The sequence below is a fragment of the Mchenga conophoros genome, linkage group LG18 (genome assembly GCF_057382185.1).
Source record: "Mchenga conophoros isolate Kocher_MC1m ecotype Shallow Benthic linkage group LG18, M_conophoros_male_GT1.1, whole genome shotgun sequence".
Classification (NCBI taxonomy): domain Eukaryota; kingdom Metazoa; phylum Chordata; class Actinopteri; order Cichliformes; family Cichlidae; genus Mchenga; species Mchenga conophoros.
In genome coordinates, this window is record NC_140543.1 from 12,470,913 (window position 1) to 12,498,302 (window position 27,390).

General features: G+C 38.9%; 2 protein-coding genes across 2 annotated transcripts; both read left to right on the forward strand.

Moving 5' to 3' along the window:
• The first annotated feature begins 3,482 nt into the window (after positions 1 to 3,482).
• LOC146553323 (alpha-amylase-like) lies at positions 3,483 to 7,133 on the forward strand. Its single transcript, XM_085255118.1, has 4 exons — positions 3,483 to 3,513; positions 4,781 to 5,006; positions 5,660 to 5,788; positions 6,944 to 7,133. The coding sequence occupies exons 1-4, from the start codon at positions 3,483 to 3,485 to the stop codon at positions 7,131 to 7,133; spliced, it is 576 nt and encodes a 191-aa protein (XP_085111244.1).
• Positions 7,134 to 11,724: 4,591 nt separating this feature from the next.
• LOC146553324 (alpha-amylase) lies at positions 11,725 to 16,465 on the forward strand. The gene is made up of 9 exons (XM_085253803.1): positions 11,725 to 11,932; positions 12,231 to 12,377; positions 12,620 to 12,817; positions 13,911 to 14,141; positions 14,427 to 14,560; positions 14,918 to 15,140; positions 15,223 to 15,344; positions 15,476 to 15,601; positions 16,210 to 16,465. The coding sequence occupies exons 1-9, from the start codon at positions 11,765 to 11,767 to the stop codon at positions 16,397 to 16,399; spliced, it is 1,539 nt and encodes a 512-aa protein (XP_085109929.1). The 5' UTR covers positions 11,725 to 11,764; the 3' UTR covers positions 16,400 to 16,465.
• The last annotated feature ends 10,925 nt before the right edge of the window (positions 16,466 to 27,390 follow it).

Consider the following 27,390-nt stretch of genomic DNA (forward strand, 5'->3'; position numbering starts at 1 on the left):
CTGTGTTTCTACCATGTCTCAAGAATTCTTTTCCTCCGTTTTGCTTGTTTGATAAAAAGAAAAAGCACAAAACTGTGATTAAAGTGCACCTGTTTGGTTTCCACACTGATACATGTCAGTCTCTCATTGACCTGTCAGAAGAAAAACTACATATAAATATTGTACACCAAACTGGCAGAGTGTGCCTGTCTTTTGTTTTCTCATTGATTGAGAGCATGAAGTTGTTCATGCTAGTGGCTCTGTTTGGGCTTCTCCTTGCCCAACACAACCCTCTCTTTAAGTATGGAAGGACATCCATTGTCCACCTGTTTGAATAGCGTTGGGTTGACATTGCTTGCATCGTTTCTTGGGTCCTAAAGGCTTTGGTGGTGTTCAGGTATGTTTAGCTGAATGTCTTATGTAGCTTCTGCTAAGGAGAATAATGCAGGCAATATATGCTGACAATGCTTTAAGATAAAACAATAAAACATATATATAACAAGTATATAATGTTGGCAATGTGACATGATTCATGGGAATAACTTGAAAGGCTACAGTTTCAAATCCCACATCACACTACAAACAATTTCATTTTCTTAGTTTGCTTTCAGTCACTTTTTTAATGTTTGGCTTGCTTGTTGCTATTGACATATTTTGTCTTAAAACATATGCATTATCACATGAAAAAATAAAATAATAATAACAATTTGTATCTTTAAACACAACTTTGTAGCTCGCACATGGACCTCAGATTAAGTGACATGCCCAGGGTTATCACTTCAAACTTTACAAAGTTTCGTGTTAAGTCCCTCAACAGTATAATCAATATAACCTGTTGATATGACCAACAATCTCCCATGTACATAAATTCCACGCTGTGTTAACGTCTTTTTTGCCCTAGATTCTGAGCAGCTCTTGTCTCTCTCCAACCAAAATTCACTGAACCAGCAGCAAAAGAAGGAGCAAACTACGCTTCACATTTGATAAATGTCCTCAGGAATTCCCTTACTTTTGCTGTTTTGCTTCCACCACGATAAAAATCACACTTCATGCACTGCTCTGTGTGTGTGTGTGTGTGTGTGTGTGTGTGTAGTTCAAGAACAGTTTCCTGTCTGACATCTCTGTTTCTGCATTATTCATTTGCTTATTACCCACCAGTCTACCGTTGTTTGCAGCGCTATCGCCCGTTGTCTTTTTTCTTTTTCTTTTTTTTTTTTACTTAACCTCCTAGGACCTGGCGTCCACATATATGGACATCACATTTTGGGTTATTTAGACTAAAATACTCAATTTTGCTGTAGAAGGGCCTGATATCCACTTACGAGGACATTATACTGCTACTGTTCTATCAAAATTGTAAACAAATATCCTCATATGTGGCTCTCATTTTTCTTAGAAACAAAAATAAGGTTAAAAAAAATCTGGTAATTCTTTGTTTTTACATTCATCAGGTCCCAATGTGACCAAATATCAAAGAGAAATAAAAAATGCATGCCGTGGAAGAGTTCGGGTCTTAGGAGGTTAAATGACCTCGGACAGGCCTAATTTCTGCTATTCAATACTGAAGAAATTTAAACTTTATATTGGAGAATATTTTTAAGGTTATCTGCTATAAAAAGCCAGGCCAGGAAAATGAAAATGAAAATGAAGTCTCACATGTATCAGTACATGATAAATGATCAGAATTATAACATTTCTGACTGTCTGAGGCAAAACTGAATCGAATCGAATCAGGACCTTGTGAATCCGAATCGAATGGATTATAGAAATCAGCGATGATACCCAGCCCTAGTGAGTAGCCTAGGCCCAACAGAAGTGGATGTAGCTGTGGGTAATGAGAAAAGATGACAAGAACTATTAATAACTTTTTTGTTAAGTTAAGGCCTGATCTGTCTGAAATTCATAGCCGGAGCCATCAATCTTTATATTGAGTGAACAAGACCCCGAGATACTTAAACTCCTCCACTTGGGGCAGGGTCTCATTCCTGACCCGGAGTGGGCACTCTACCAAGGCTGGACTGGGACAAAAAATCGGCCCGGGCATTTTGACTAGAGACCGGCCCACCAGGATAAAGATTGAAAATGTGACGTCATTCTGGGGTAAAACCGCAAAGGATTCTGGGAACTTGTGGCAAGAGGTACTAGCGCACGCAGGCTTTCAATTGAACTCAGTTACACAGCGATAAAAAGAAACACAAAAAATGGCAAGAAGCTGTTGTATTATTAACTGCAATAGCCGGTCGCATGACAGCCACGGGAAGCCGACGGGTAAAGAGATCGTTTTTTTCTTTTTTTTATTGGATTACGTCGTTGAAGAGACATTTTTTAAGCCATGTTTCCAAAGTAAGAGCCGACAGATGGTCTGGATATACCAAATATAACGTCTCAGAACACTCCAGCTCACATGTTAGTCTGCTCCAAGCATTCCCACAAAGGTCAGAGTTTTGTAGTAGTTAATACGTCATTTTTCTTAACATAATTGGTGATATAGGTTACAAATAAGTCTGGCGCTGAACAGAAATTGTCGCGCTATGCTCCTTTATTTATTATGAATAAATAGTAAATTGTCCTGACACAATATTGTGTTTCGCTTCTGTTATTACCATGGTACATTGACAAAAACATATACTTTTATTCACAGGATAAAACAGTTGTTTTGTATCACTAATTGTCCATTGCGATTACAACATACAATATTATTGTCACTGCTACATTTCTGTAATGCTACCAGAAATTATTTCCATTACTAATTAATTACCGTTGAGCTCAAAGGTCCTATTAATAAACGGTTAACGAATGTGTATTTATGACGACGATTTGTGAGACTGGTAAACTTATGATATGTACGATGGTCTTTCGTTCTACACGGTGCATTTCAAGGTCCTGCACCCATCCGTCGGTAAACTGTACCTGGGCTTGTTGCAGTGACCTGAAGTTACTAAACTTCATGAGTGTATGCACTCACTCCAAGAACCGTATAATTATAAATATGAGCGTGGTGAAAGTTGGGCAGCACGCTAACGTCTTTTGTCCCTCTGTGTGCTCGTAAGGGTCTGACCCTTTCACTCCTTTGATTTTTTCCTCGTATCTTTTCTTGGTCTTTTCGTCGAGTCTGTCTTTGTACGGACCGGCATTGTTCTCCTTTTGTTTTGTACATTCCTTTTTTGTGCGGCAAAGAAAAAGCAAGAAGGTATTGGAACCGGAGAATGAACGTTTTGTGGTGCTGCAAATGCTTGCATTTGATGCGGTACTTGGATTGTTTTGCCATGAGTTCCTGGCATGCAATGTGCGAAAATCACCTGATTGCTAAACAAGGGGGAGGGTGCATCCGGCCTCCTCGGCTGTAATTGGTCCAGCCCAGAGTCGATCATAACCAATTGGCCAATCCAACACCTTTCATTATATATACCCTTCCTAAAAAAAAAAAAAAAAAAAAAAAATCCATCGGCCCATAAAATCAAAATATCGCCAGCGGCCCACCGGGCAAATGCCCGGTATGCCCGATGGCCAGTCCAGCTATGCACTCTACCCAGAGTAACCAGCCTCCATCAAATTCCTTCTGAGTCAAATAGCCCTTACACAACCTGGAGGCGTGTTTGGGGTCATTGTCCTGTTGAAAAATAAATGATGGTCCAACTAAATGCAAACCGGATGGGATGGCATGCCACTGCAGGATGTTCTGGCAGTTCTTAAAGTAATGGTGGACTGTCATTTCTCTTTACTTTGCTGATTGGCATCTTGCCATAGTATGAATTCTAACAATTGTCAAATAGGGTTGTCAGCTGTGTATCAACCTGATTTCTGCACAACACAACTGGTCCCAACTCCATTAAAAAGACAAGAAATTGCACAAATGAACCCTGACAAGGCACACATGTGAAGTGAAAACCATTTCAGGTGACTACATCATGAAGCTCATTGAGAGATGGGTTTGCAGTGCTATCAACAAAGCAAAGGGTGTCTACTTGCAGGAATCTAAAATATAAGACATATTTGGAGTTATTTATCAGTTTTTTTCTTTGCTACATAATTCCATATACATTGCTTCATAAATTTGTTTTCCTCAGTATCTACAATGTAGAAAGTAGTAAAAATAAAGAAAATCCATTAAATGAGAAGGTGTGTCCAAACGTTTGACTGGGAGTGAGTAATTTCAAACTGAATTTCTATTACTGTTCCTACCTCATCTATCAGGAGGTAGGCTTAATGGCCCACCAGGGGGCCTTAGCCCACACTTTGGAATCACATAAACTGGATTATTGTGCGTTGTGTATGCGTTTCATTATACTACCACAAAGTAGGCAGTGAGATATCTTTAGTTTCATGCAACACTGCAATAGCCCATAAACTTTAATATACTCTAGTACATCACTAATCAAGATTTTTGACTTTATCTTTTCTCTGTTACCAAATATTACAAATCCTTGACTATCATTTTGTCAAAATTCATCACCAATGAATTCATGACCAATGAATGTACTAAAATATTTTACATTTATGTAAAATGTTTTACCATAACTGTTCTATCCCTCTAATACTACGGTATTGCATAGTCTATAGTTTCTACAATCTTTCTAAACATGGGGAAGTAAAGGAATGTATTTTTAGCTGGATAACAGATATTTCCTTCAACATTTATTGTTTTCATTTTTCTTGGAAATATATCCATTTAGAGTGACTCCAGATATGTGTCTCTGGTGGTTAAACTTTTCAGCAATGTCTAATTTTTTTTTTTTTAAACTTTAATAAAAACAAAGTAAAAATTCTATGGATAATATCTCAACCTGTATTATATGTGCAGGTACGTGGGTCTGCTGCCGTCTGCTGGATCTTGCCCTGGAGAAAGACTATGTTAGGGGCAAAGTGGCCAAGAACATGAATAAGCTGATTAACATGGGTGTGGCTGGATTCAGAGTGGATGCCTGCAAACACATGTGGCCTGGTGATCTGAGTGCTGTCTATGGTCGTCTGAACAACCTTAACACCCAGTGGTTCCCGGTGGCGCCAGACCTTTCATCTATCAGGAGGTAGGCTTTCAAACATTCAGGGAGAATATGTGAACATTAAAGCAACAAAGCCAAACAAAAGTACATAATAGTATAAAATATTGGGGCGATCGTGGCTCAAGAGTTGGGAGTTCACCTTGTAATCGGAAGGTTGCCGGTTCGAGCCCCGACTTGAACAGTCTCGGTCTTTGTGTCCTTAGGCAAGACACTTCACCCGTTGCCTACTGGCGGTGGTCAGAGGGCCCGGTGGCGCCAGTGTCCGGCAACCTCGCCTTTGTCAGTGCGCCCCAGGGTGGCTGTGGCTACAATGTAGCTGCCATCACCAGTGTGTGAATGGGTGGATGACTGGATGTGTAAAGCGCTTTGGGGTCCTTAGGGACTAGTAAAGCGCTATACAAATACAGGCCATTTCGCATTTACCATATTGAAGATTAAGGTATGCAACAAACAAAACAGTAAAGAAAGTTTCAGTAACAGATGTCACCTAGACATACTTTAGCATCATGTTATTTCTTTCTGAAACACATGAAATTCAACAGCATATATACACTACAGCATCAAACAGGAAAGTGATTTGATTTATTTAAAACCTTCCTAGTTTACAGCCACTGGATGGTACGAATGTAGTAGTGAATCAGCTTTTTATGGTAGGAATTTTGATCTTTTCATTCTAGGTTATTGATAGGTGAGCCCATTACAGCTAATGAGTACGTCGGCCTTGGAAGAGTGACTGAGTGTAAATATGTTGCCAAACTGGGAACTGTCTTCAGAAAGTGGAACAACGAGAAGATTTCCTACACTAAGTATGTGTTATTTCTACTAGTGTGCGTAAATCAAGTATTGTATATGATGTGTACAATATGTCATTGTTACGTTCCCCTCAAAACGGTCCAGGCGATTAGGGAAAATAACAAAAAGTGTCTGGGTCAGATAAAAGAGACAGAGAGGCAAAATGGTTAAATTACAGAGTTTTATTAAAGCTTCTATTAATAACTCAAAGAGACGGACAAGCTACCATCATCATTTAAAGAAACAAAACAAAACTCAAGCATTGGTCAGTAAACTGAAAAGTACGTCAAAAAGAGATTAGTAACCAAACAAATTCCTCCCTACCGAGGAGCAAACAATCACAAAATACAGCTCACTACCTGAAACCACCAAACACACACACACACACACACACACACACACACACACACACACACACACACACACACACACACACACACACACACACACACACACACACACACAGCTCACTAGCTGCAACCTCCAACATGGCTCTGTGGCACCAGAGCTCATCCTTCTCTGGCCGTAAATACCTTTAAATGCTGATGGGAGTCAGCTGTTCAAAAGAAAAAGGTAGCAGGAGAGACGATAGGACACGCCCACACATGCAACTTCAGGAGTAGGTCCTGCTAGGGCCGTAACACCCCCTTCCATAAATACAAACCCATGTTTTGTAAAGCACACTGACCTTATCCAAATTAAAATCATAAAGTTCTGCTTTGTCATCTGGATCATACAAACTGTGAACAGCACGTTTTATGACTGTAATTTGTCCTATCTTCTATTTAATAACATGGTCATTTTCCGTAATGTGGTAATCGTGGTTTCATCGTTTTTAACAATGAGGACTGGTAAGGGTTATGTTCTCCTTGTTTGTGTGTGTTTGCTGCCGAATACAATATTGTTTTACAATAAAAATAACTTCACCAATCTAAATAAAGCAGTTGCTTAAATATCTTAGAAGCAGGCACATATCAAAATAGAGCTAATAACTGTATCTCTCTCTCTTTTTATTTTTCTTGCCAAATAAGTATTGCCTTTGTTTGCCAACATGTTATTTTAATGCTTTACGTTTGTAGCAAACAGAATTAAAAATAAGATGGGATTGCAGTTTAATTGTGGCAGTGTTGTGGCTTTAACATGTGGTTGATCTTTATTTTTCATCTCAGGGATCTGGATGTCATCCTGAACACAGGCATGCCTGGTGGCACCTACTGTGACATCATTTCTGGTCAGAAGGAAGGAAGCAGATGCACTGGGAAGCAGGTCACTGAAGGCAGTGATGGCCGTGCCCACTTCTGGATAAGCAGCAAAGATGAGGACCCCCTCATCGCTATTCATGCTGATTCTAAGCTGTAAATCCATTATTTCTTCAAATAAATCTTTAAAATTCAAATGAAGATTATTTTTATATATATATATATTTTTTTTTTTTTTCATAATTTTTGACCTGCTCATATTATTTGATCAAGGAGATTCAGCACTCTATCCATAACTTTACTGTGGCCCGACAAAGTCGAGTCCACGAGTCCAAACTCATCTGAGATTTTTAGTAGCCTATATTGCCTCAGGGATGAAAGTATTGTTAGTACTATTGACAGTGCTATTAGTCTGAACCCTTAAAGTGTGATCACCATTTATTCGCGGTTTACATTTAAATTTTTTCATTTTTTCTTTGCGAGAAACGAAAAAGTTTACATACAACAATATTTTAAATTTATAGTTAGGAAGCTGGAAACACGGCCACTGTACTAATTATCAGACATAAATTCAGACACTGGGTTGTGAGAAAATTACAACCTGCTATTTTCCTGCTAGACACAACTAAATAACTATCACATTTTAGCGAAAGTGACACTATTACACACCATGTAACTTCCTGTGCATAAGCTTATGTGTAAGGTTAATAAGGGAGATCTGTAGTCACTCATCTGTCTACTTCCCAAGTGTTGGCATCACTTCCACTTTCCCATGCTGTCAAGCTGATTGTGACATCATGGGTCTAGTCCAATCATTGGCCTTCTTCAGGCCAATCAGCCTTCACCTGGCATACTTTAAATCTCACTGCACATCTGTCATTCTTCCATGCAGTTGCCTTCCTGCAAACCACCTCTCCCCCACACATCACTCATGCTCCATTCAAGCCTCCATCTTCATGTCAGGGCTGACATGCCTCATCTTTGTCTAATGTGACTATTTTACAGATGGCATGAAAGTGTTTTCTGATAAAACATGAAAACTATTGAAAATAATAATTTATATTGTGGATACAGAGACTTAAGTTCCAAGCTGCACCTTTAAAGTACGGTCACAAAATTCCTCTTTAATATTATATATTTTTTGTGTGTGAGAAATATAAGACACTCTTCTATTTTAATCCATACAGTTAGATTTTATATAAAAAGAAGATGTGAACATAATGCAACCTGCTATTTGAACACAGCTAAATAAGTTTACTAAATTGTCAAGGACAGTGAAGCTATTACTCAGATGTTTACTTTTCCACGTTTTAAACTCAAAGTAAATAGTGCACAGTGTGATTTGTTTCCCACAAATATCTGCCACAACACACACACACACACACACACACACAAATACAACCTATACCTATCTGGGCTTTTTACTTTCTTGATCCAGAAAGAGATTCCAGATTGGTAATCAAAATTTAATTTGTGTATATGGCATATTGAAGCGACTGAAAAAGAAGCTTTTAAAAATTCATTTCCTTTGTCACACACATAAATGTGTATGTTATGTGTTTGTGTCTGTTAATTGTTTCTCTAATAGTTAATCCATCAGTATGCTGGCTATTGTTAATGCTAAAATATATTTATTGTTTATACATAAAATACATTTTAATGGATAAAGGTTATGCTTGCTAAATTTCTGACTTCTCAGAGAAGCCCAGTGTGATGACTCAAGGATGGGTAGAAAAAGGTGAGTCAAGTGATTTTATAGTAATTTTTAATTTGTTGTTCGCAGATTTAAATAATATTTGCATCGTCAGTGTCTAAGTATATATAAATAAGAAAATAAAATGCAACCTACCATTGGAGATGCTGGCAGTGTTGCCTCTGGCATGACATTTACAGGACTTACTTAATATGTAAATCTAATCACACTGCTCATTCAGTATTCTAAGAAATTATGTTTAACTATAAGTATACTAACTCTTTTCACTTTTACTAATGTTTTGACTCACTAATACTGACTTCTATTTAAAAAAATGCTGACTGTCACAAGAGAAAAAGTATTTAAAAGTCTTTAAAAACATTCTTTGTCTTTAAGTAAAAACTTATACCTTAAGGACAATGTTAAGTCACATAGCCAAGGTTACCATTTCCAAACTTTTAAAACGAAAAGCCCAAAGCACTTTTTATAGTAAATTCTGTAAACTAACTTGATTTCCCCCTAATAGTAGAATCAGTATTTATTTTTCCCTGTGTGCTCCTCAGATCTCTCCTCCAAATGAACACATTCTGGTGAACAATCCCTCCAGGCCCTGGTGGCAGAGATACCAGCCAATCAGCTACAAGCTCTGCTCAGGCTCTGGCAGTGAGACAGAACTGAAAGACGTGATCACCTGATGTAAAAACGTTGGGGTAAACTAAATTACAGCTGCCATTTAATGATATTAACGATTTTTTAAAATGATTTTCATGAGCATAGATGCTGTCCTCAGAAATCAAGAGAAAACATGCTGATTTTATCCAAATTAAAATCAGAGTTCTTCATGTGTCAGCTGAATTATTAAAGCTACAGATATCATGTGTTATGTTTGCAATTTGTCCTATCCCCCTGTCTAACATTTTATGTAATGTAGTTAATGGACAGCCTCATTCCAACTGATGGAACAACCAGAGCAACCTTTGGATGAGGAAAAGGTGGTTTTATAATTTTTAACATTGATGACTGATAAGGATTTTCTTCTCTAAGGACTTTGTGTCTGACTGCTTCCGAATATTTTACTGCTTTACAATAAAAATAATTTCACCCATCTAAATAAAGCAATTGCTTAAATGTCTTAGAAGAAGACTGTTTGAGAATATATCAAAATATAGTTGATATGCAGATAATCTACCAAAAAGACAAACAATTTCCAAATCAAACTTATTCTACAATTATGAAAAAGTGTAAAAAGAAAAACATCTATATTTTTAAGCATTTAGTTTTTCATTACTCAGAAAGTGAAAACTGTTTCACAAAGAGCACTATTAACTGTATTTTATTATTATTGCTACTATATAATGCAAAAAAGACATCTGCAAATGCCACAAACTGCAGTTTTGCTGTTACTCCCAAAGAAACCACACTCTATTGGTAACTCCTTCAGATAAGACTGTTGAGTTTGTAAAACACTTTGTTACTGTGGAAAACTTACTGTATATCTAGGCAATTCTACCAATCTGCATTTTCCATTCACCTTTCCACACACCTTTCTGCGCTTTTTATTTGCTTGATCCCGAAAGAGATTCCAGATTGAAAACCAAAATTAAATTTGTGGATATGACATCTGGTTATTGACCTGAGTGAAGAAAAATCGAAGTTTTAAAAATACAATTTCTTTGTCACCATATTTTAGCAAATGCAAGATAAATCTCACAAAATCACTTGAGCTAGAATAAGTGGTTAAAAAAAATCTTTAATGGGCTATAATGCTGTGGCTATATTTGAAGTGCACGTTAGTCACATTTGGAAATCAACACACACACACACGCACGCACGCACGCACGCACGCACACACACACACACACACACACACACACACACACACACACTGCTTTTTATTTGCTTGATCTCAAACGTGACTCCACATTAATTTTCCTGCTAAATACTAATAATATCAAACTGTCAAGGACAGTCATAGTATTTTATTACCAAAAAACCCTTTCTGTGCTTTTTTTTTTTGCTTCATCCCAAGATTCCAGATTTGTAAGTAAAATTCGATTTCCGTATGCAGCATGGTTACTGAACTGGGTGAACAAATACTAAAAAAAAAATAACCAAAAACTATTTTTGCACTAAGTTTTACAATAGCGTATATATGCATAAATGTTTGAAGTATCTACTTAAAAATGGTACTGCTACCTTACCTCATCTACATTTAATCTGACTGTTTTACAGATGGCATCAAAGTATTTTTTGATAAAACATCACAACTACTGAGTAATATTCATCTTTAAATATTATATTTTTCTTAATTTTTTGAGAAAAGCAAAGTACTCTTCTAATTTTCATAGTAAAATTCATACATTTTCATTCCTTTTAAAAGGGGATGTGAGCAAAACACAGTCTGCTATTTTTCCTGCTGAACACAGCTAAACATATCTATCGAATTTTCAAGGACAGTGGCGCTATTATCCCTGTTTACTTTTCCACTTTTAAACCCCAGAGTAAATAGTGCTCAGAGTGATTCACTTTCCCACAAATGACTGCTATCACAAGACACACACATACACACACACACATACATGAACAAGAAAACCAAAATAAAAACAATAACAACACAAGATAAAGCAAAGAAAAAAGTGTTTCTTTTGAGGCATGATTAAGTTCGTGCTGAGCAATGTCATAATATGACGATGGGGGTAGGTTAACTGGCAGGTCTAAAATGACCATATGTGAATGTGATCATTAATGTTTGTCTGTCTGTGACAGACTTGTGACATGTTCATGACATACTCTGCCCCCCACTCTACAGGCTCCAGCACCTCCTCTGACCCTGACTTAGATAAGTGGAAAAAAATGGGTGGATGGTTGGATATTATGTACCTTATGTTTGCCTTTCTAATCTTGCCTCAAGGATTTTCCCCCTTTTTGCTTGTTTTACAAAAGCAAGAAAGTGTGATAAAAATGCACCTGTTTGGTTTCCACACCCAATGATATATGCCATTCTCTCACTGGTTCAGCAGAGGAAAAAGTGAGTATAAATACTTTGAAAACACTGCGGCAGAGTGTGACTGCTTTTGGTTTTCTCATCGATCAAAAGCATGAAGTTGTTCGTCTTGGTGGCTCTGTTCGGGCTTGGCCTTGCCCAGCACAACCCCCAATTTAAGAATGGAAGGACTGCCATCGTCCACCTGTTTGAATGGCGTTGGGCTGACATTGCTCAAGAGTGTGAACGCTTCTTGGGTCCCAAAGGCTTTGGCGGAGTTCAGGTCTGTATAGCTGAGCATTAAGGGACACATTGGACAATCCTTTCTTTTCCTGTTTCATACACAGACACGTGTGTGTTATGTGTCTGTGTGTGTTTATTTTTGCTATTATTATCAAAACTATTATCAATATTATCAAACTATGCTTTTTACTTTCTCATTAGAATGACGTCTAAACTATCTTTTACTAATGTTTTGACTCACTAGCACTGAGAATTTTTTTTTTTTGCAAGGAAGTCCTGACTGTAGCGCCAAATAACAACAACACTTGTTGTTGTTTTTTCTCCTTTGCGCTCCTCAGATCTCTCCTCCAAATGAACACATTCTGGTGAACAATCCCTTCAGGCCCTGGTGGCAGAGATACCAGCCAATCAGCTACAAACTCTGCTCAAGATCTGGCAGTGAGGCAGAACTGAAAAACATGATCTCCCGCTGCAACAATGTTGGGGTAAACTAAATTACAGTTGACATTTAATGTTAGGTATTTCAGACTTCTTCATTTGACAGACGTCATTTGACAACAAGTTAATACCAGATTCCTTTTATGAGAATTTTAGAACAACATTATAGACACAGTACCTGGTGGGCTAGAATAAATTCATGAAGATCAACAATTTAACGAATTAGCATGATTTGAAATGACCATGCAAAGAAAATGAATAAAACTGACCTAGTTATGTTAACTAACAGGTTAACATCTATGTGGATGCTGTTATCAACCACATGTGTGGATCTGGTGGCGGAGCAGGAACCCACTCTTCATGTGGAAGCTGGTTTGATGCTGGCAAAGAAGACTTCCCCAGTGTCCCGTATTCTAACTTGGACTTCAATGACAATAAATGCAAGACTGGGAGTGGTGAAATTGAGAACTATGGTGATATATATCAGGTAAGAAATGTCACACAGACAAGTCAAACTTTATTTTAAAAGTTTACTCATTTAAACATTGACTTAAGCTCTTCATACTGATGTCTATTATTTTGACCTTTCTGGCTGTTTTACACCAAATTCCTTTTTTGACTGTTGGCAAAGTCTACCTACAGAATCAGGAGAGGAGGAAGTAAATTATATACACTGATACATCTTAAACTCTTGAAATTTTCTTTAATTTCTTTAATTTAATTTTTTAGACAATTTTTTAGACGTAATTATGTTGTCTAGCAGTTACCTTTAACAGGCTAAAATGAACAATTTAGCATCTTAATTGTGTCAATAAAAACATGAATATAATAATTTATGATTATTATGATGCCATCACATTGCTTGGCAATCACCTTACAAAAATAATAATAATTATATAAACGAGTAGGACCTGACCATTGTAGGGGATCCAAATTTTTTGTTGTCTATGTAATTATATAAACAGCAAATAATATCCCTGTTGTCTGACTTTTCACATGACAAGACCAAGGAAAACAATAGCATGAAAAAAATGATACATTTTTAAAAATGTATTTGTAAGATAAGCCTTAAAATACACATACGGTTATGATAGCATTTTAATTTTAGTCATTACTGACTTTTTGGGTTTTTTTTAGAAAAAGGGAGTAAACAACACCAGGAAGACTGAAGCTTTAGTTTATTAAACATGCTGTTTTGAAATAGCAAATCTTATTAAGATCAAATAAATTGCGAAATTTTAAAGCATATATTTTATACTTGATTTTTCTATTACCAAATATTCTAATAATATAGTCTATACTTTCAGATGCTAAACACAACCAGAGCATATTCCTTGTTGTTCATTGAAATTCGTAATTTGAACTAAATTTTCAAAACAGGCAAAGTTGGAAAAAAAAGTCATCTTTAGTTAGAGAAGAGACATTTGTCTCTACCTTCTCATCTTTCTTTTAGAATGACTACATTGATTTCGCTAAACGTTCTAATTGAGAATACTATAGTAGAAACATATCAATTCCAGCACAGTGTACAATGTCTTGCTTCTTAGCTCCACAATCTGAATAAATATGAACTGCTGTAGGTACGTGACTGCCGTCTGGTGGGTCTGCTGGATCTTGCCCTGGAGAAAGACTATGTTAGGGGCAAAGTGGCCGAGTTCATGAACAAGCTGATTAACATGGGTGTGGCTGGATTCAGAGTGGATGCCTGCAAGCACATGTGGCCTGGTGATCTGAGTGCTGTCTATGGTCGTCTGAACAACCTTAACACCCAGTGGTTCCCCGGTGGCGCCAGACCTTTCATCTTTCAGGAGGTCAGTTTTTCTGGACAAACTGTATCTAGAGCAGCCATCAAACAGGATGGAAGAGAAGCATTTACAAATACAAACATTCAAGGAGAACATTAAAGTAACTACTATTTGGCAAGAAAACAAAAGCACATAATGGTATACAAAATGAAGATTAGGGTAATGACAGAAAGAAAGAGAAGCAAAGTGATTTTATTTATTTAAACCCTTTCTAATTTACAGATTATGGATGATATACATTTTGAACTGAATCAGCTTCCTGGGGTATGAATTTCGCGCTTTTCACTCTAGGTTATTGATCTGGGAGGTGAGGCCATTACAGCTAATGAGTACGTCGGCCTTGGAAGAGTGACTGAGTTTAAATATGGTGCCAAACTGGGAGAGGTCTTCAGAAAGTGGAACAACCAGAAGCTTTCCTACACTAAGTATGTGTTGTTTCTACTGGTATATCTAAGGAAAATATTACACAATTTAATATAAAAGATTTCTTTAAAGATATAACAGAGATATGTCATTGTTAACAATACTCTTTGTAAAGGAAAAACAAACAGATAAAAACTACTATAAAGGTGCAGGGTCCGACAAATTGGTTGTCAAAGTCAATTTCACATCCATCATATGTTGACTTTTTGAGAATGAGAATTTTACAGGAGTGTAGTTAGAGTAACCAGTGCAAACTCTATCTTAAGTACTGGTCTGAACAAAGACTTTGTAATGATCAGCTATAATTTAAAAATATATATATAATAAAATACATTTCTTTTTTTCTTTGCTGTGTTTAGGAACTGGGGAGAAGGATGGGGTTTCATGGCTAACGGGAATGCTCTTGTCTTCACTGACAACCATGATAACCAAAGAGGCCATGGTGCTGGCGGTGCATCCATCCTTACATTCTGGGACCCCAGGCTCTACAAGATGGCTGTTGCTTACATGCTTGCCCACCCTTACGGTGTAACCAGGGTCATGTCTAGCTATCGGTGGGACCGCAACATTGTAAACGGACAAGTATGTTCACAAGTATAATGCAATATCTAGTGTGTATTAGATGCTTTTTTGTTGAATGCGTTCATTAATGCTTGTATAATAGGATAAGAATGACTGGATTGGACCCCCCAGCAATGGTGATGGGTCAACCAAGCCTGTTACTATCAACTCCGACCAGACCTGTGGGAATGGATGGGTTTGTGAGCATAGATGGCGTCAGATCACGTAAGTCCACAGAAATCAGGAGAAAGCACACTGACCTTATGCAAATTCACATTGTTCTGCTTTGTCAGCTAGACCATCAAAACTGTAGATATCATGTATTATGATTGTAATTTGTCCTTTCTCCTATTTAGTAACATGGTCACTTTCCGTAATGTGGTCAATGGACAGCCTCACTCCAACTGGTGGGACAACCAGGGCAACCAGGTTGCCTTTGGGCGTGGTAACCGTGGTTTCATCGTTTTTAACAATGAGAACTGGTAAGGATTATGTTCTCTTTGTTTGTGTGTGTGTAATTTAAAAAAGCTTAGTTCAAAAATGTCTGTAGTTTTTCAAGCCTTTATTTATTTTATTAGAAATGGAACTCTGTTTCATAAAGAGCACTATTAATTATATATAAAAATAAATAAAAACTACTACAACAACTACTACACTACTACTACAATAATAATAATAATAATAATATTAATAATAAGTATTATTATATAATTTTTAGTTATTATATAATTATTATTATAGGATCTATAGAATTATCATATTATCCACAAAAGACATCTGGAAATGAAATGTCTTTAAAGTACACTTTTGCTGTTACTCCACACCAGCACTGTATTATTTTGGTAGCAGATTGGACTGCTGAGTCAGTAAAACTCTCTCAACAGAGAATGAGAAAAATGAACTGCATCCCTTTTTATTTATGTTTTCTTTTCTTTCTTTTTTTTTTTTTTTTACCAGATATGTAATGCCTTCCTTTGCCCAGGTGGTATTATATTGCTTTATTTTATTTTTTTGTCTTGAAAGCAGAATAAATACAAGAAGGCAATGAAGTTTAATTATGGCACTCTTACGACTTTATTTTCGCTTTCAGGGACCTGAATGTCACCCTGAACACAGGCTTGCCTGGTGGCACCTACTGTGATGTCATTTCTGGTCAGAAGGAAGGAAGCAGATGCACTGGGAAGCAGGTCAGTGTTGGTAGTGATGGCCGTGCCACCTTCTCGATCAGTGGCAAAGATGAGGACCCCTTCATCGCTATCCATGCAAACTCTAAGCTGTAAATCCCGGAAATATGACTTCAAATGAATCTTTAAAATTCAAATAAAGCTTATTTTAAAAACTGAAAATGTTCTTTGTCATTTTTGACATAATATTTTGTTTATATTTACATAATAGATTGACATGTAAATACACTTCACACGTCATCTGAATACTTGCAACTTAAAGTGTAATGTACTCTACACACAGAATATGTTCTTTTGTAATAAATAGTCATTACCCACTCATAATATTTAGTCACAATGTTTTAAATAAATACATCTCATGATAATGGTGGTCCTAAGATAAAGTAATGATACATTTTTATTTTTCCTTTCCCTTGTGGGTGGGATGAGCTGCAGTACTTCACTCACATTTCATAATTATTGGGGGGGGGGGGGGGGGGGGTTTATATCCATTGAGTACAATAGCATAGACAATGTTAAACCCTAAAAAAGGGGATACATCAATCAGTCTCAGACACGATCTCTTCTCTTTCAGCAGCTTCATTCCGAATGATGTAGAAATATCATCAGAATGAATAGTTCCCAAACTGGGAACTGTCTTCAGAAAGTGGAACAATGAGAAAATGTCTTTCACCAAGTATGTGTTGTTTCTACTGGTGTGCCTAAATTAAGTGTCAGATTGTTCTAATTATTTAGATAAGGTGATAAGAACATCCTATTTTCTAAGTAGAAAACTGATTTAAATACCACGGTGATAATGCATGAACCAGTGTTGGACTGGTAATCTGGGCTGATGGGTCAATATAATTTTTGTCTTTTTTTTGTCCGTTTGTTTGTTTGGTTTTTAAATAATCACGGTTTGTCACCTGGATCAACAATCATGGTTTGTCACCTGGATCAACAATACCAGGGCCACTTTTTTTAGGCCCATTCCAGGCCTGGCATTGAATTTGCAACAACAGGTCTTATACCTTGTTGTAGATAAGTTTAAGATAAGATCAGATGACTTTAATTTAAAGTCTAGGCTAGTTTCATTATGGGAACCATCTTATTGGCATCAACTATGGCATTATGATGCCACCCATCCATCCATCCATCCATCCATCCATCCATCTTCATCCGCTTTATCCGGGGCCGGGTCGCGGGGGCAGCAGCCAAAGCAGAGAAGCCCAGACCTCCCTCTCCCCAGCCACCTCCTCCAGCTTATCCGGGGGAACACCAAGGCATTCCCAGGCCAGCCGAGAGATATAATCTCTCCAGCGTGTCCTGGGTCTGCCCCGGGGCCTCCTCCCGGTGGGACATGCCCGGAACACCAACCCAGGAGGCGCCCAGGAGGCATCCTTGTCAGATACTCGAACCACCTCAGCTGGCTCCTTTCAATGTGGAGGAACAGCAGCTCTACTCTGAGCCCCTCCCGGATGGCTGAACTTCTCACCCTATCTCTAAGGGAGAGGCCAGCCACCCTTCGGAGGAAGCTCATTTCCGCCGCTTGTATCCGCGATCTCGTTCTTTCGGTCACTATCCACAGCTCGTGGCCATAGGTGAGGGTAGGGACATAGATCGGTAAATTGAGAGCTTCGCTTTTACACTCAGCTCCCTCTTCACCACGACGGACCGGTGCAGCGTCTGCATTACTGCAGCTGCAGCCCCAATCCGTCTGTCGATCTCCGGCTCCCTTCTCCCATCACTCGTGAACAAGACCCCGAGATACTTGAACTCCTCCACTTGGGGCAGGAACTCATCCCCGACCTGGAGTGGGCACTCCACCCTTTTCCAGCTGAGAAACCATGGCCTCAGATTTGGAGGTGCTGATCCTCATTCCCGCTGCTTCACACTCGGCTGCGAACCGTTCCAGTGCGAGCTGGAGGCCTTCACCCGATGAAGCCAACAGAACCACATCATCTGCAAAAATCAGAGATGAGATTCTGAGGCCACCAAAGCGAAAGCCCTCCGCCAGTTGGCTGCGCCTAGAAATCCTGTCCATAAAAATTATGAACAGAACCAGAGACAAAGGGCAGCCCTGGCGGAGCCAATCACCCACCGGGAACGAGTCCGACTTATTGCCGGCAATGCGAACCAAGCTCTTGCAACGGTTGTATAGGGATCGAATGGCCCGTAGCAATGGGCCAGACACCCCATACTCCCGCAACACCTCCCACAGGACACTCCGAGGGACACGGTCGAATGCCTTCTGCAAGTCCACAAAACACATGTAGACTGGTTGGGCAAACTCCCATGCACCCTCAAGTATCCTCGAGAGGATAAAGAGCTGGTCCAGTGTTCCGCGACCAGGACGAAAACCGCATTGTTCCTCCTGTATCCGAGGTTCGACTAGCGGACGAACTCTCCTTTCCAGCACCCTGGCATAGACTTTCCCAGGGAGGCTGAGGAATGTGATCCCCCTGTAGTTGGAACACACCCTCCGGTCCCCCTTCTTAAAGATGGGGACCACCACCCCGGTCTGCCAGTCCACAGGTACTGCCCCTGATCTCCATGCAACATTGCAGAGGCGTGTCAACCAGGACAACCCTACAACGTCCAGAGCCTTCAGGAACTCGGGGCGGACCTCATCAACACCAGGGGCTCTGCCACCAAGGAGTTGTTTAACTGCCTCAGTGACCTCACCCCCAGAAATTGGCGGGTCGTTCCCCTCATCCCCAGACTCTGCTTCCTCCTCGGAAGACGTGTCAGTGGGATTAACGAGGTCCTCGAAGTATTCCTTCCACCGCCTGACAATTTTCTCAGTCGACGTCAGCAGCGCTCCGCCAGCACTATACACAGTGCAGGGAGAGCACCGCTTTCCCCTCCTGAGACGCCTGACGGTTTGCCAGAATCTCTTCGAGGCAGTCCGAAAGTCTTTTTCCATGGCCTCTCCGAACTCATCCCACACCCGAGTTTTTGCTTCAGCCACTGCCCGAGCCGCATTCCGCTTGGCCTGTCGATACCCGTCAGCTGCCTCCGGCCTAGAAATCCTGTCCATAAAAATCAGAGATGAGATTCTGAGGCCACCAAAGCGAAAGCCCTCCGCCAGTTGGCTGCGCCTAGAAATCCTGTCCATAAAAATTATGAACAGAACCAGAGACAAAGGGCAGCCCTGGCGGACCAATCACCCACCGGGAACGAGTCCGACTTATTGCCGGCAATGCGAACCAAGCTCTTGCAACGGTTGTATAGGGATCGAATGGCCCGTAGCAATGGGCCAGACACCCCATACTCCCGCAACACCTCCCACAGGACACTCCGAGGGACACGGTCGAATGCCTTCTGCAAGTCCACAAAACACATGTAGACTGGCTGGGCAAACTCCCATGCACCCTTGAATATCCTTGAGAGGATAAAGAGCTGGTCCAGTGTTCCATTGCTCCTCTTAAAAACTTCATTGTTCCTCTTAAAAACTGCTTTGTTCCTCCTAAATCTTTTTAAACAAGGAAACCACCACCACCCCACCACCCCAGTCTGCCAGTGCTCCAGACCTCAATGCTGGAGTGCAACACAAGAAAAATAATAAAAAGAAGTTAATCACACAGCCACAGCTTTACAATGACTAGTCGTTTTATTAACTTGACAGGTAGCGAGCGTCAGGGTGGGCATGGCCAAAACAACAAACAAAACACACTGGAAATGAATCAGACCTAACTTACCTATAGTGAATCAACCCCAAAAGAAAATACAAACCTCTAACCTGTCTCCCTACCCGAAACAGGAGAAAAAGGTTGAAAAAGAAACGGCTTCCCACCCCTACAGCTACCATGTCCAGATACGACTCTCTAAACTGTTTTTACTGCAGCCCAGCTCTGTCACACGCCACGAAGGGCCCCAAACGCGCAGCTCACTGGAAACAGGAAGTAGTAGGAGGGGGCTGCCGGCCCAGTCAGGTCCCAATTTGTAGCTGGCCTCATTCCCTCTTCCACCAATGGTTAGCCTCCACCTGGACAGATATCAGCTGTTAATAATAGGTGTCCTACTTGAAGTATTTTTTTTATTTAGCTATAGGTGGAAAAACACAATGTGCTGACAGGTAGGAGAGAACAGTTATTACTGTTCAGCATGATCTTTATGAGCGACTATACAAACAGCACTCACAGTCCCCACAAGTACGAGTACAGCCCTCACAACAGCTATGCAATCGGGAAATTATTAACAGCTGATATCTATTTTATGCATCATCTCTTGGAATTGTGCAATCAAAGCTTCATCATCATCATCATATGACCCCTCAACCTGAGTGTAGGGAATAAACCAACAAAATTTGTGGGAAACTGCAGGAACAGTCTGAATCCTTACGATGAATAAACACTTTAATAACACAATTTGTAAAAATACATTCCTCTTTCAGCACTTCGCACATCTCTGATAAGTTGCTGCAGTATCATTACCATCACAGCAGATTCCTTTGTGACACATTAGGTGATCATTCAAAAGCTCTCCTATCAGAAGGCCAACAACTTCCAAATCCTGGCCCAAATATCCTTTTTACGCCAGCTATGATTTTAACTCATGTAAACGGTATTCCGGGAATCACTGACAGAAAGTATATACAGAACACTGGTGGCATCTCTCATTAGGGCAGCTCCAGGTCCTAGAGGGCCCACCATTCTTATTTTCTCCATCTCATGTCCTCTTTTGTTCCCCTCACTTTCAACCCATTGCCATCTTTCCAGTCGAGTTACTGTTCCAGTCAGAAGATATGAACCAGTGACACTTTAATGTCAGCAAAAGTGATACCTGCCAGAAAACTTGGTTCACCTTGGTTGCTATGGCAACAGAGCACATGAGCAGAGAAAATGCAGAATTCTTGAAGATTTTAAATAAAACGAGTGATGACTTTACAATATATAGACAGTGAAACCACTTTTTAAATTTTGTATGTTAAATATTATAATATATATTATTATATTGCGTATCTTAATTTTCCTGACATCTAAAAGTATTACATTGTTTGCAGCCTAACAAAGGAGTAGTTCCCATCCCCTTTTGACTGATGTACCCCCACAGCCGCATCAGATTATCTTGAGTACACCTCCAGTGGCAACACCACATGTTTAATAAATATTCTTATAAACAGATTCTAAACTCCAATAACTAGTGGTTATTGTTACAAACAACCACTAACTATATCATTATTTGAATTTGGCTGTTTTAATCAAATATTTACTGAAATTTACAAATAGTTGTCATGTACCTGTAAAATCATGCTAATATTGATTTTCTGGTTACTGTACTAAAGAAAAGTTATAAATAATTATATTTTTATAACGTATAAAATTTCCACATAACCACAGGCTAAGGTAGGAGTACGACCCTGGGTACTAGAATTGCTTGATGAGAATCAAGTTCTAAACCTGTGACATGCTGTTTAATGTAAAGCTCTACATGGCAGGTGATGAATCTTTGTTCACAAAATGTGCCAAAATGTCAGTGAGACAGTGAGTGCAGGAGAAGGATATGGCGACCTTAGCGGTAGACTAGCCTCAACATATTGCACCTGTTAAATTATTGACCCACTCTCCATCTTTTGGTCCGGCAGCTGCGAGGACCTGTACCTTCCGATTAGCTGCAGAGCTGTCAGCATAGTAGACCAGGGTCTTTGGTGCTGTCATCCTCACTGATACTTTGTGACATGGCTGTCAACGGTGTCCCCATCCTGTTTTATATTTCATATGGTGCACCAGACCTGCCTGTCACATCACCCAAGGAGAAAGGCAGTCATCAACTTAAAGATGAAGCAGCTGAGTTTTGGATCTACAGTGTGCAGGTCTCTCTGAGAACATTAAATACAGTGTAGTTGATGTCCATCTTTTACTCTAATAAAGAAAATGAAACAGACTTTCAACAATGTAAATTTTAAAATCAGTAAAAGCAAAATCTACATTTTGAATTTTGAATAGCATGCTCTGTTTCTACTCTTTTGCTTAGGTTTAGGTGCTCAGTTGAAATTTTCTATTTCCATAGCAAACTCTTCACTTGTGAAAAGAAAACAAAGGCTTCTCTGAGCAGTTTGGTACCTAATACTATTCTGTCTCCTATCACTTGGGGGCAGTGTTGAAGCAAAAACTATGAGACAAAGTTTTCCAAAACAAGATTGAAAAGGTCCAGGAGACATTTTGCTCTCTGTGCGATTTATCTCATAATTTCATGAAATTCAGTGCAGAATTATTCAAGATGGAAAAAAATATCCATGATGGATCATATAAATTGAACATGAATTATATACACTGTCAATGGCCAAGTAAAAGATGTGAGTGGTATATAATGGCATTGCTCATTTGTTCATACAAACTAAAAACACACAAAACAGCATAACTCCTTCTGTAGTATTAATTCATGTAAGAGATCAATTATGTGAATTGGTGTGACATTAATACCAGTGTTTTCCACTAATCGCTCTGTTTAAGAGCTGTAGAAAGCTAATGATCTCAAGCACTTCTATCATCGGCAACCATATTCTGATCACTGCTGGATCATTATAGTCAGCTAATATCTGACATTCCATATTTCTGCGTAGTATCAGCATACAATGGTAATGTGTACATTCAAATTTGCCATATTATTTGATAATACAATAGTATATAGGTAAAAACCACGACATTTATCATATGCAAGTGTGCCTTTTTGTATTCATTCAACATCTCAGCAGGTATGTTTTATATCAGTCTTACTCCTGGGAAAGACGAGTCGATATATTTTAAACCACCTTTTAATGATATGACAGTTTTATTATCTTATAAATGCAAAAATGATTTTTGTCTACCACATTTGTCTTAAAAAATGCAAATTTGAATCAAGAAACAAGTAAATGAATTGAATAAGCATACATTCATTAGTAATGCTTCATGTTGTCATTACTGACACATTACTGCTGACTTATAGGTGTTCTAGCCCATAATTCACATATGATAAAAAACTGTAATCAGCATACAATTACAATAAAAGTTAAACTTGCTTATTTTTAAGAAGTATGCTTAAATATATCTATGCAGTACTTGTATATGACAGGTCTTTATTTATACATTTATGCATATTATATTGTTTTTACATCAAATATACATTAATAATTTAACCATATAAAATCGCATCGATCAAATGTTTTTCTGTGTGCAAAGAAATCAAAAACACTTGCCAGTTATTGCTTTAAATCTATAATATCCATTAGTACATGGATGTGTGTCACAGTTACCCTTTTCCAAAACCTCTGCCGTCCTTGCAGTGAGCTTATTCATACCCCCCACCAACAGATTATGCAGCAGCACACAGAGCAATGTGAAGGTTGGCCTTTTGTGTCCTCATGCATTTTCTGCTTTAGTCTTTAATGATATCATTGCCTAGCTAAGTCATCTTTTATAGCTGACACCCCACAGGGTGGCCAATATTTAGTCTGTGTGGTGCGTGTATGTGTGTGTGTGGTCTGTACCCCAGGCTTCCCAAATGTAGAGCCTGACAAGCCCTATTTAGCCTTGAATTTTAGACCGAAACTCTAATATGAAGCTAAAATACCACTACGTGAAACAGGCGCCCAGCACAACTTTGAAATAATTGAGACAAACTCATTCAGTCATGGCTCATTTAATATAATGAGCAAAGTGAGCTGTTCAATTTGCATACTGATAAGATGCCTCCATCAGATTAAATAGCTCTGGCTCATAGATACTCATTGTGGATATTACGTTTAATCAGAGCATGGATTTACTTTACAAACATACTCGGAGAAGTGCAAACTAAGGCTTTCAATTAAGCCATTGCCAGGTCTTAATCATCTTCACAACAAATTTGGTCATGTTGCCATAAGACATGACTTATATTAAAGTTTAACACTGAATTAACACAATAGACATTTGGTCATTGCCAATTAATTCCAAGAAGAAATCAGGTCTTTTTCAGTACTATACATATTTCTTGTGTTGGCTTTGGGAACTTACATTATGACCCTTTTGGCCCTTCTTTATAGTTAATTCTATGGAAGTCTCCTGCTGCATAAGTTAACTCCTTTCTCTCCCTGTTCCAGCAGATTCCCACACACGGGTGTTCTTCCTGACTGTTTGTATTGCAGTAGTATAGCTGACACCAAAACAATGAGGGCAACAGCACTGGCTGGTCTAAATCACATGTTTGTGCAGTGGCTCCAAGCCTGATTCTAGAGCCCACAGACCTGTAGAGCAAGACTTTGTGAAAGGAAGCAGATGGTGACATGAATAGTGCAGCAGGTCTCGTCCACCCCCGCCCATTGCCTTGCGTGCAGCACATTACCTCAACAAATGCTTCACATAATTGATGTGCTGGATGGCCCCCATCATCACTGGATTTTGCAGAGTGGCAGAATCATCAAGGTCGCCTCTGCTACTCTGACATACTAACCACAGAGTAATACTGGGACAATGACTTCTTAAAGAGCGCAGACATTCCTAAAGCTTTGAATACCACTATATACATGTTAAAAATCAGTTATCTGACCACATACAAACTAGTTTATTTCATAAATTCCAATACGTTTGTTTTATTGTTTGCCTCCTATCAGAACACATTTCCACTTTTACAGAAAAACACTCTATCATCCTAAATACCAATCTGTCTACCAGGTACTGGATATTTTTGGAGTGGGTGGGGGACACACAGAAACAGCTTAATTATACATGGTAGCCCTTGGCAACATACAACATTAAACTTGTATGATTTGGTTTAGACAGGAGTTGCCAGAATCTGTTATGTGACCCTGCCAGCCCAGTGATCTGCCACCGTGCTACCAGTTTAATTCATAAAACCACAAACTAAAGTGGTTTCCTGTTAAAATAATTTGGAAAAGATTAACCTGTTTCTATCAAGTTCTATAGTTTCTACATCAATATTTAACACTCGGCATGCTTAACGATCAGCTTACAACAACTGCTTCTGCACCACCACCGCATATGTTCACTGAAAAAGAAAAGTTTAATGATCTGAAAAAACATGAGCCATCTGTCAAAACTAGCTCAAAGAATGTTGATAATTTAGAGAATGCAAATCATCTGTGTTTTTCAAATACTGAAAGTGGAAATAAGGCAAATAACACTTTTTATTATAGCTTGCTGTACAAATTGCAACATATCACACAGATCCCCTATGTGTAAATATATAATTCTTTAAAGTCTGTTTTTGGCATTGAGAACAAACCTGAGGTTGACACTTTTATTTTTATTTAGATGTTTTGGCAGATTGGTGTGGAACTGACATTAATGCCTCTATTTTAATTCATTCTAATAACTTTAATTATCTTTAACAGCAAAGAGTAACATTCTATTAGACTCAGCGATACTTCGGTTTAGTGCTAATTATCATATTGATAGTGAACATGCTATCAGGTTTATGCTAACATTTGCATGGCGATTAGTTTGAAAACGCACATTAAAGTCAGGCACTTCCACTAAGAATGCCCCTTTGCTCTCTGTGATTGCCATGAAAATTCAATTAGCAAGCTTCCATGTGAACTGTGAAAAATGTTACCAATTAGAAGTTAATAACTTGTCAGTCACAATGCAAAACTTCTAAACATTGACCAAAACATGGTTTGAAGACATGTAAGCCCAAGGGAGGGTGTCACATTTCCTCTGGATATTCATTTTTTTGGACTTAAATCTGCATAGCGGAAAACAACAACAGGCAACTGGCCTCGTCAAGGTGAAACACAAGTGTTATTTTATTTATGCCCTAACCAACTCCCACCACCCTCCCCACCCCCTTTGGTCTGCTGTGTCTCCCCTCCCTGGGGAGCCAGGCTGCTCTGCCCCAGAAAGTTGACATGCCCAGGCAGAGGGAAGCAGAAGCAGTAGGGGGAGATGGGCAGCTTGGTGGTCACCCAGACAGAGCTGGCACTGAACACATGCAGCAGTTCTCCTCTGATGCACCAACACAGACATTCCCAAACACTTGCTCGACCTTGGATGACAACAGGGGTTGGTAGGTGAGACAAAAAAGAAGGAAAAGGATCAACTTTTTTTTTTCACTTGTGTGTCAAGAGCTAAGCCTTATCTTTGTGTTTTAAAAGTAAATGTAAATAAAGTTTATTTTAGAAATTGACAGTATTTTAAACGTGCATAATTGGATCAGTGGCAGATTGCTTTGGCAGTTTCTTCTTTACCCCACTATTCTGCTTTCTGTCAAAGATTGATTGGTTGAGAGAAAGATTGACATGTCAACGACAGCTGCCCGGCACACCATCGCCTGTTAGGCCAATGCACCCTGACAGCTAGCTGACACCCCAATTTCCTGCATGCTGTCTTTTAAGGAAAGCTTAGGAAATCTTCTCCACCACCCTCCCTGTTCCTCCTGCTTAATTTCTTTCCATCACTTGTCATCTGATTATGGGGTTGTTCACTTTGTTATGTCAGCGGATGGAAAGGGGGTTAATGACGGTGGTTGAGAGTGCTTCGATATACCCCTTCTGAGTGTGTATAATGGATTAAAAGGAGGGTGGACTGAGTGCTATATGTCCACGAGTGACTTTCTTTAATTTGTTTACACACATCTTGCAAGTATATGTTTTGCTTAAGAATGTAAGTAAAAAATGTAAATATACTGTTAGATTACAACCACTGTTCTAGAAAAGCTGGAAAGCTGTATAAAATATGGGTAAAACAGAATGCAATGATTTGCAATTGTCAAAAGCCCATATTTGATTAACAATGGAACATAGTAAACATATGAAATGTTTAAAGTGGCATTTTGAATTTGATAGTAGTGAGAGGTCTCAAAGAAGTTGGGCAAGAAAAGGTAAAGTGACTGGAGCTATACAAAGACTTTAAATATCTCATAATCAAAGGCTTCAGTGAATCTGAAGAAATCTCTGTGTGCAAGGATCAAGTCCAAAGATCTTGACAAAGGTAGGATGGATGTGACCTTCAGAATCATTTGGCCTGTTTTCAGCACCACATTTCTCTTGCAAGTCCAGCAACTTGTCTTCTCAGTTTCCAGACATTTACCAAATGTTAAAGATGAGGACCTATTCTGTTGATTCTATTATTTATAGATAGATAGATAGATAGATAGATAGATAGATAGATAGATAGATAGATAGATAG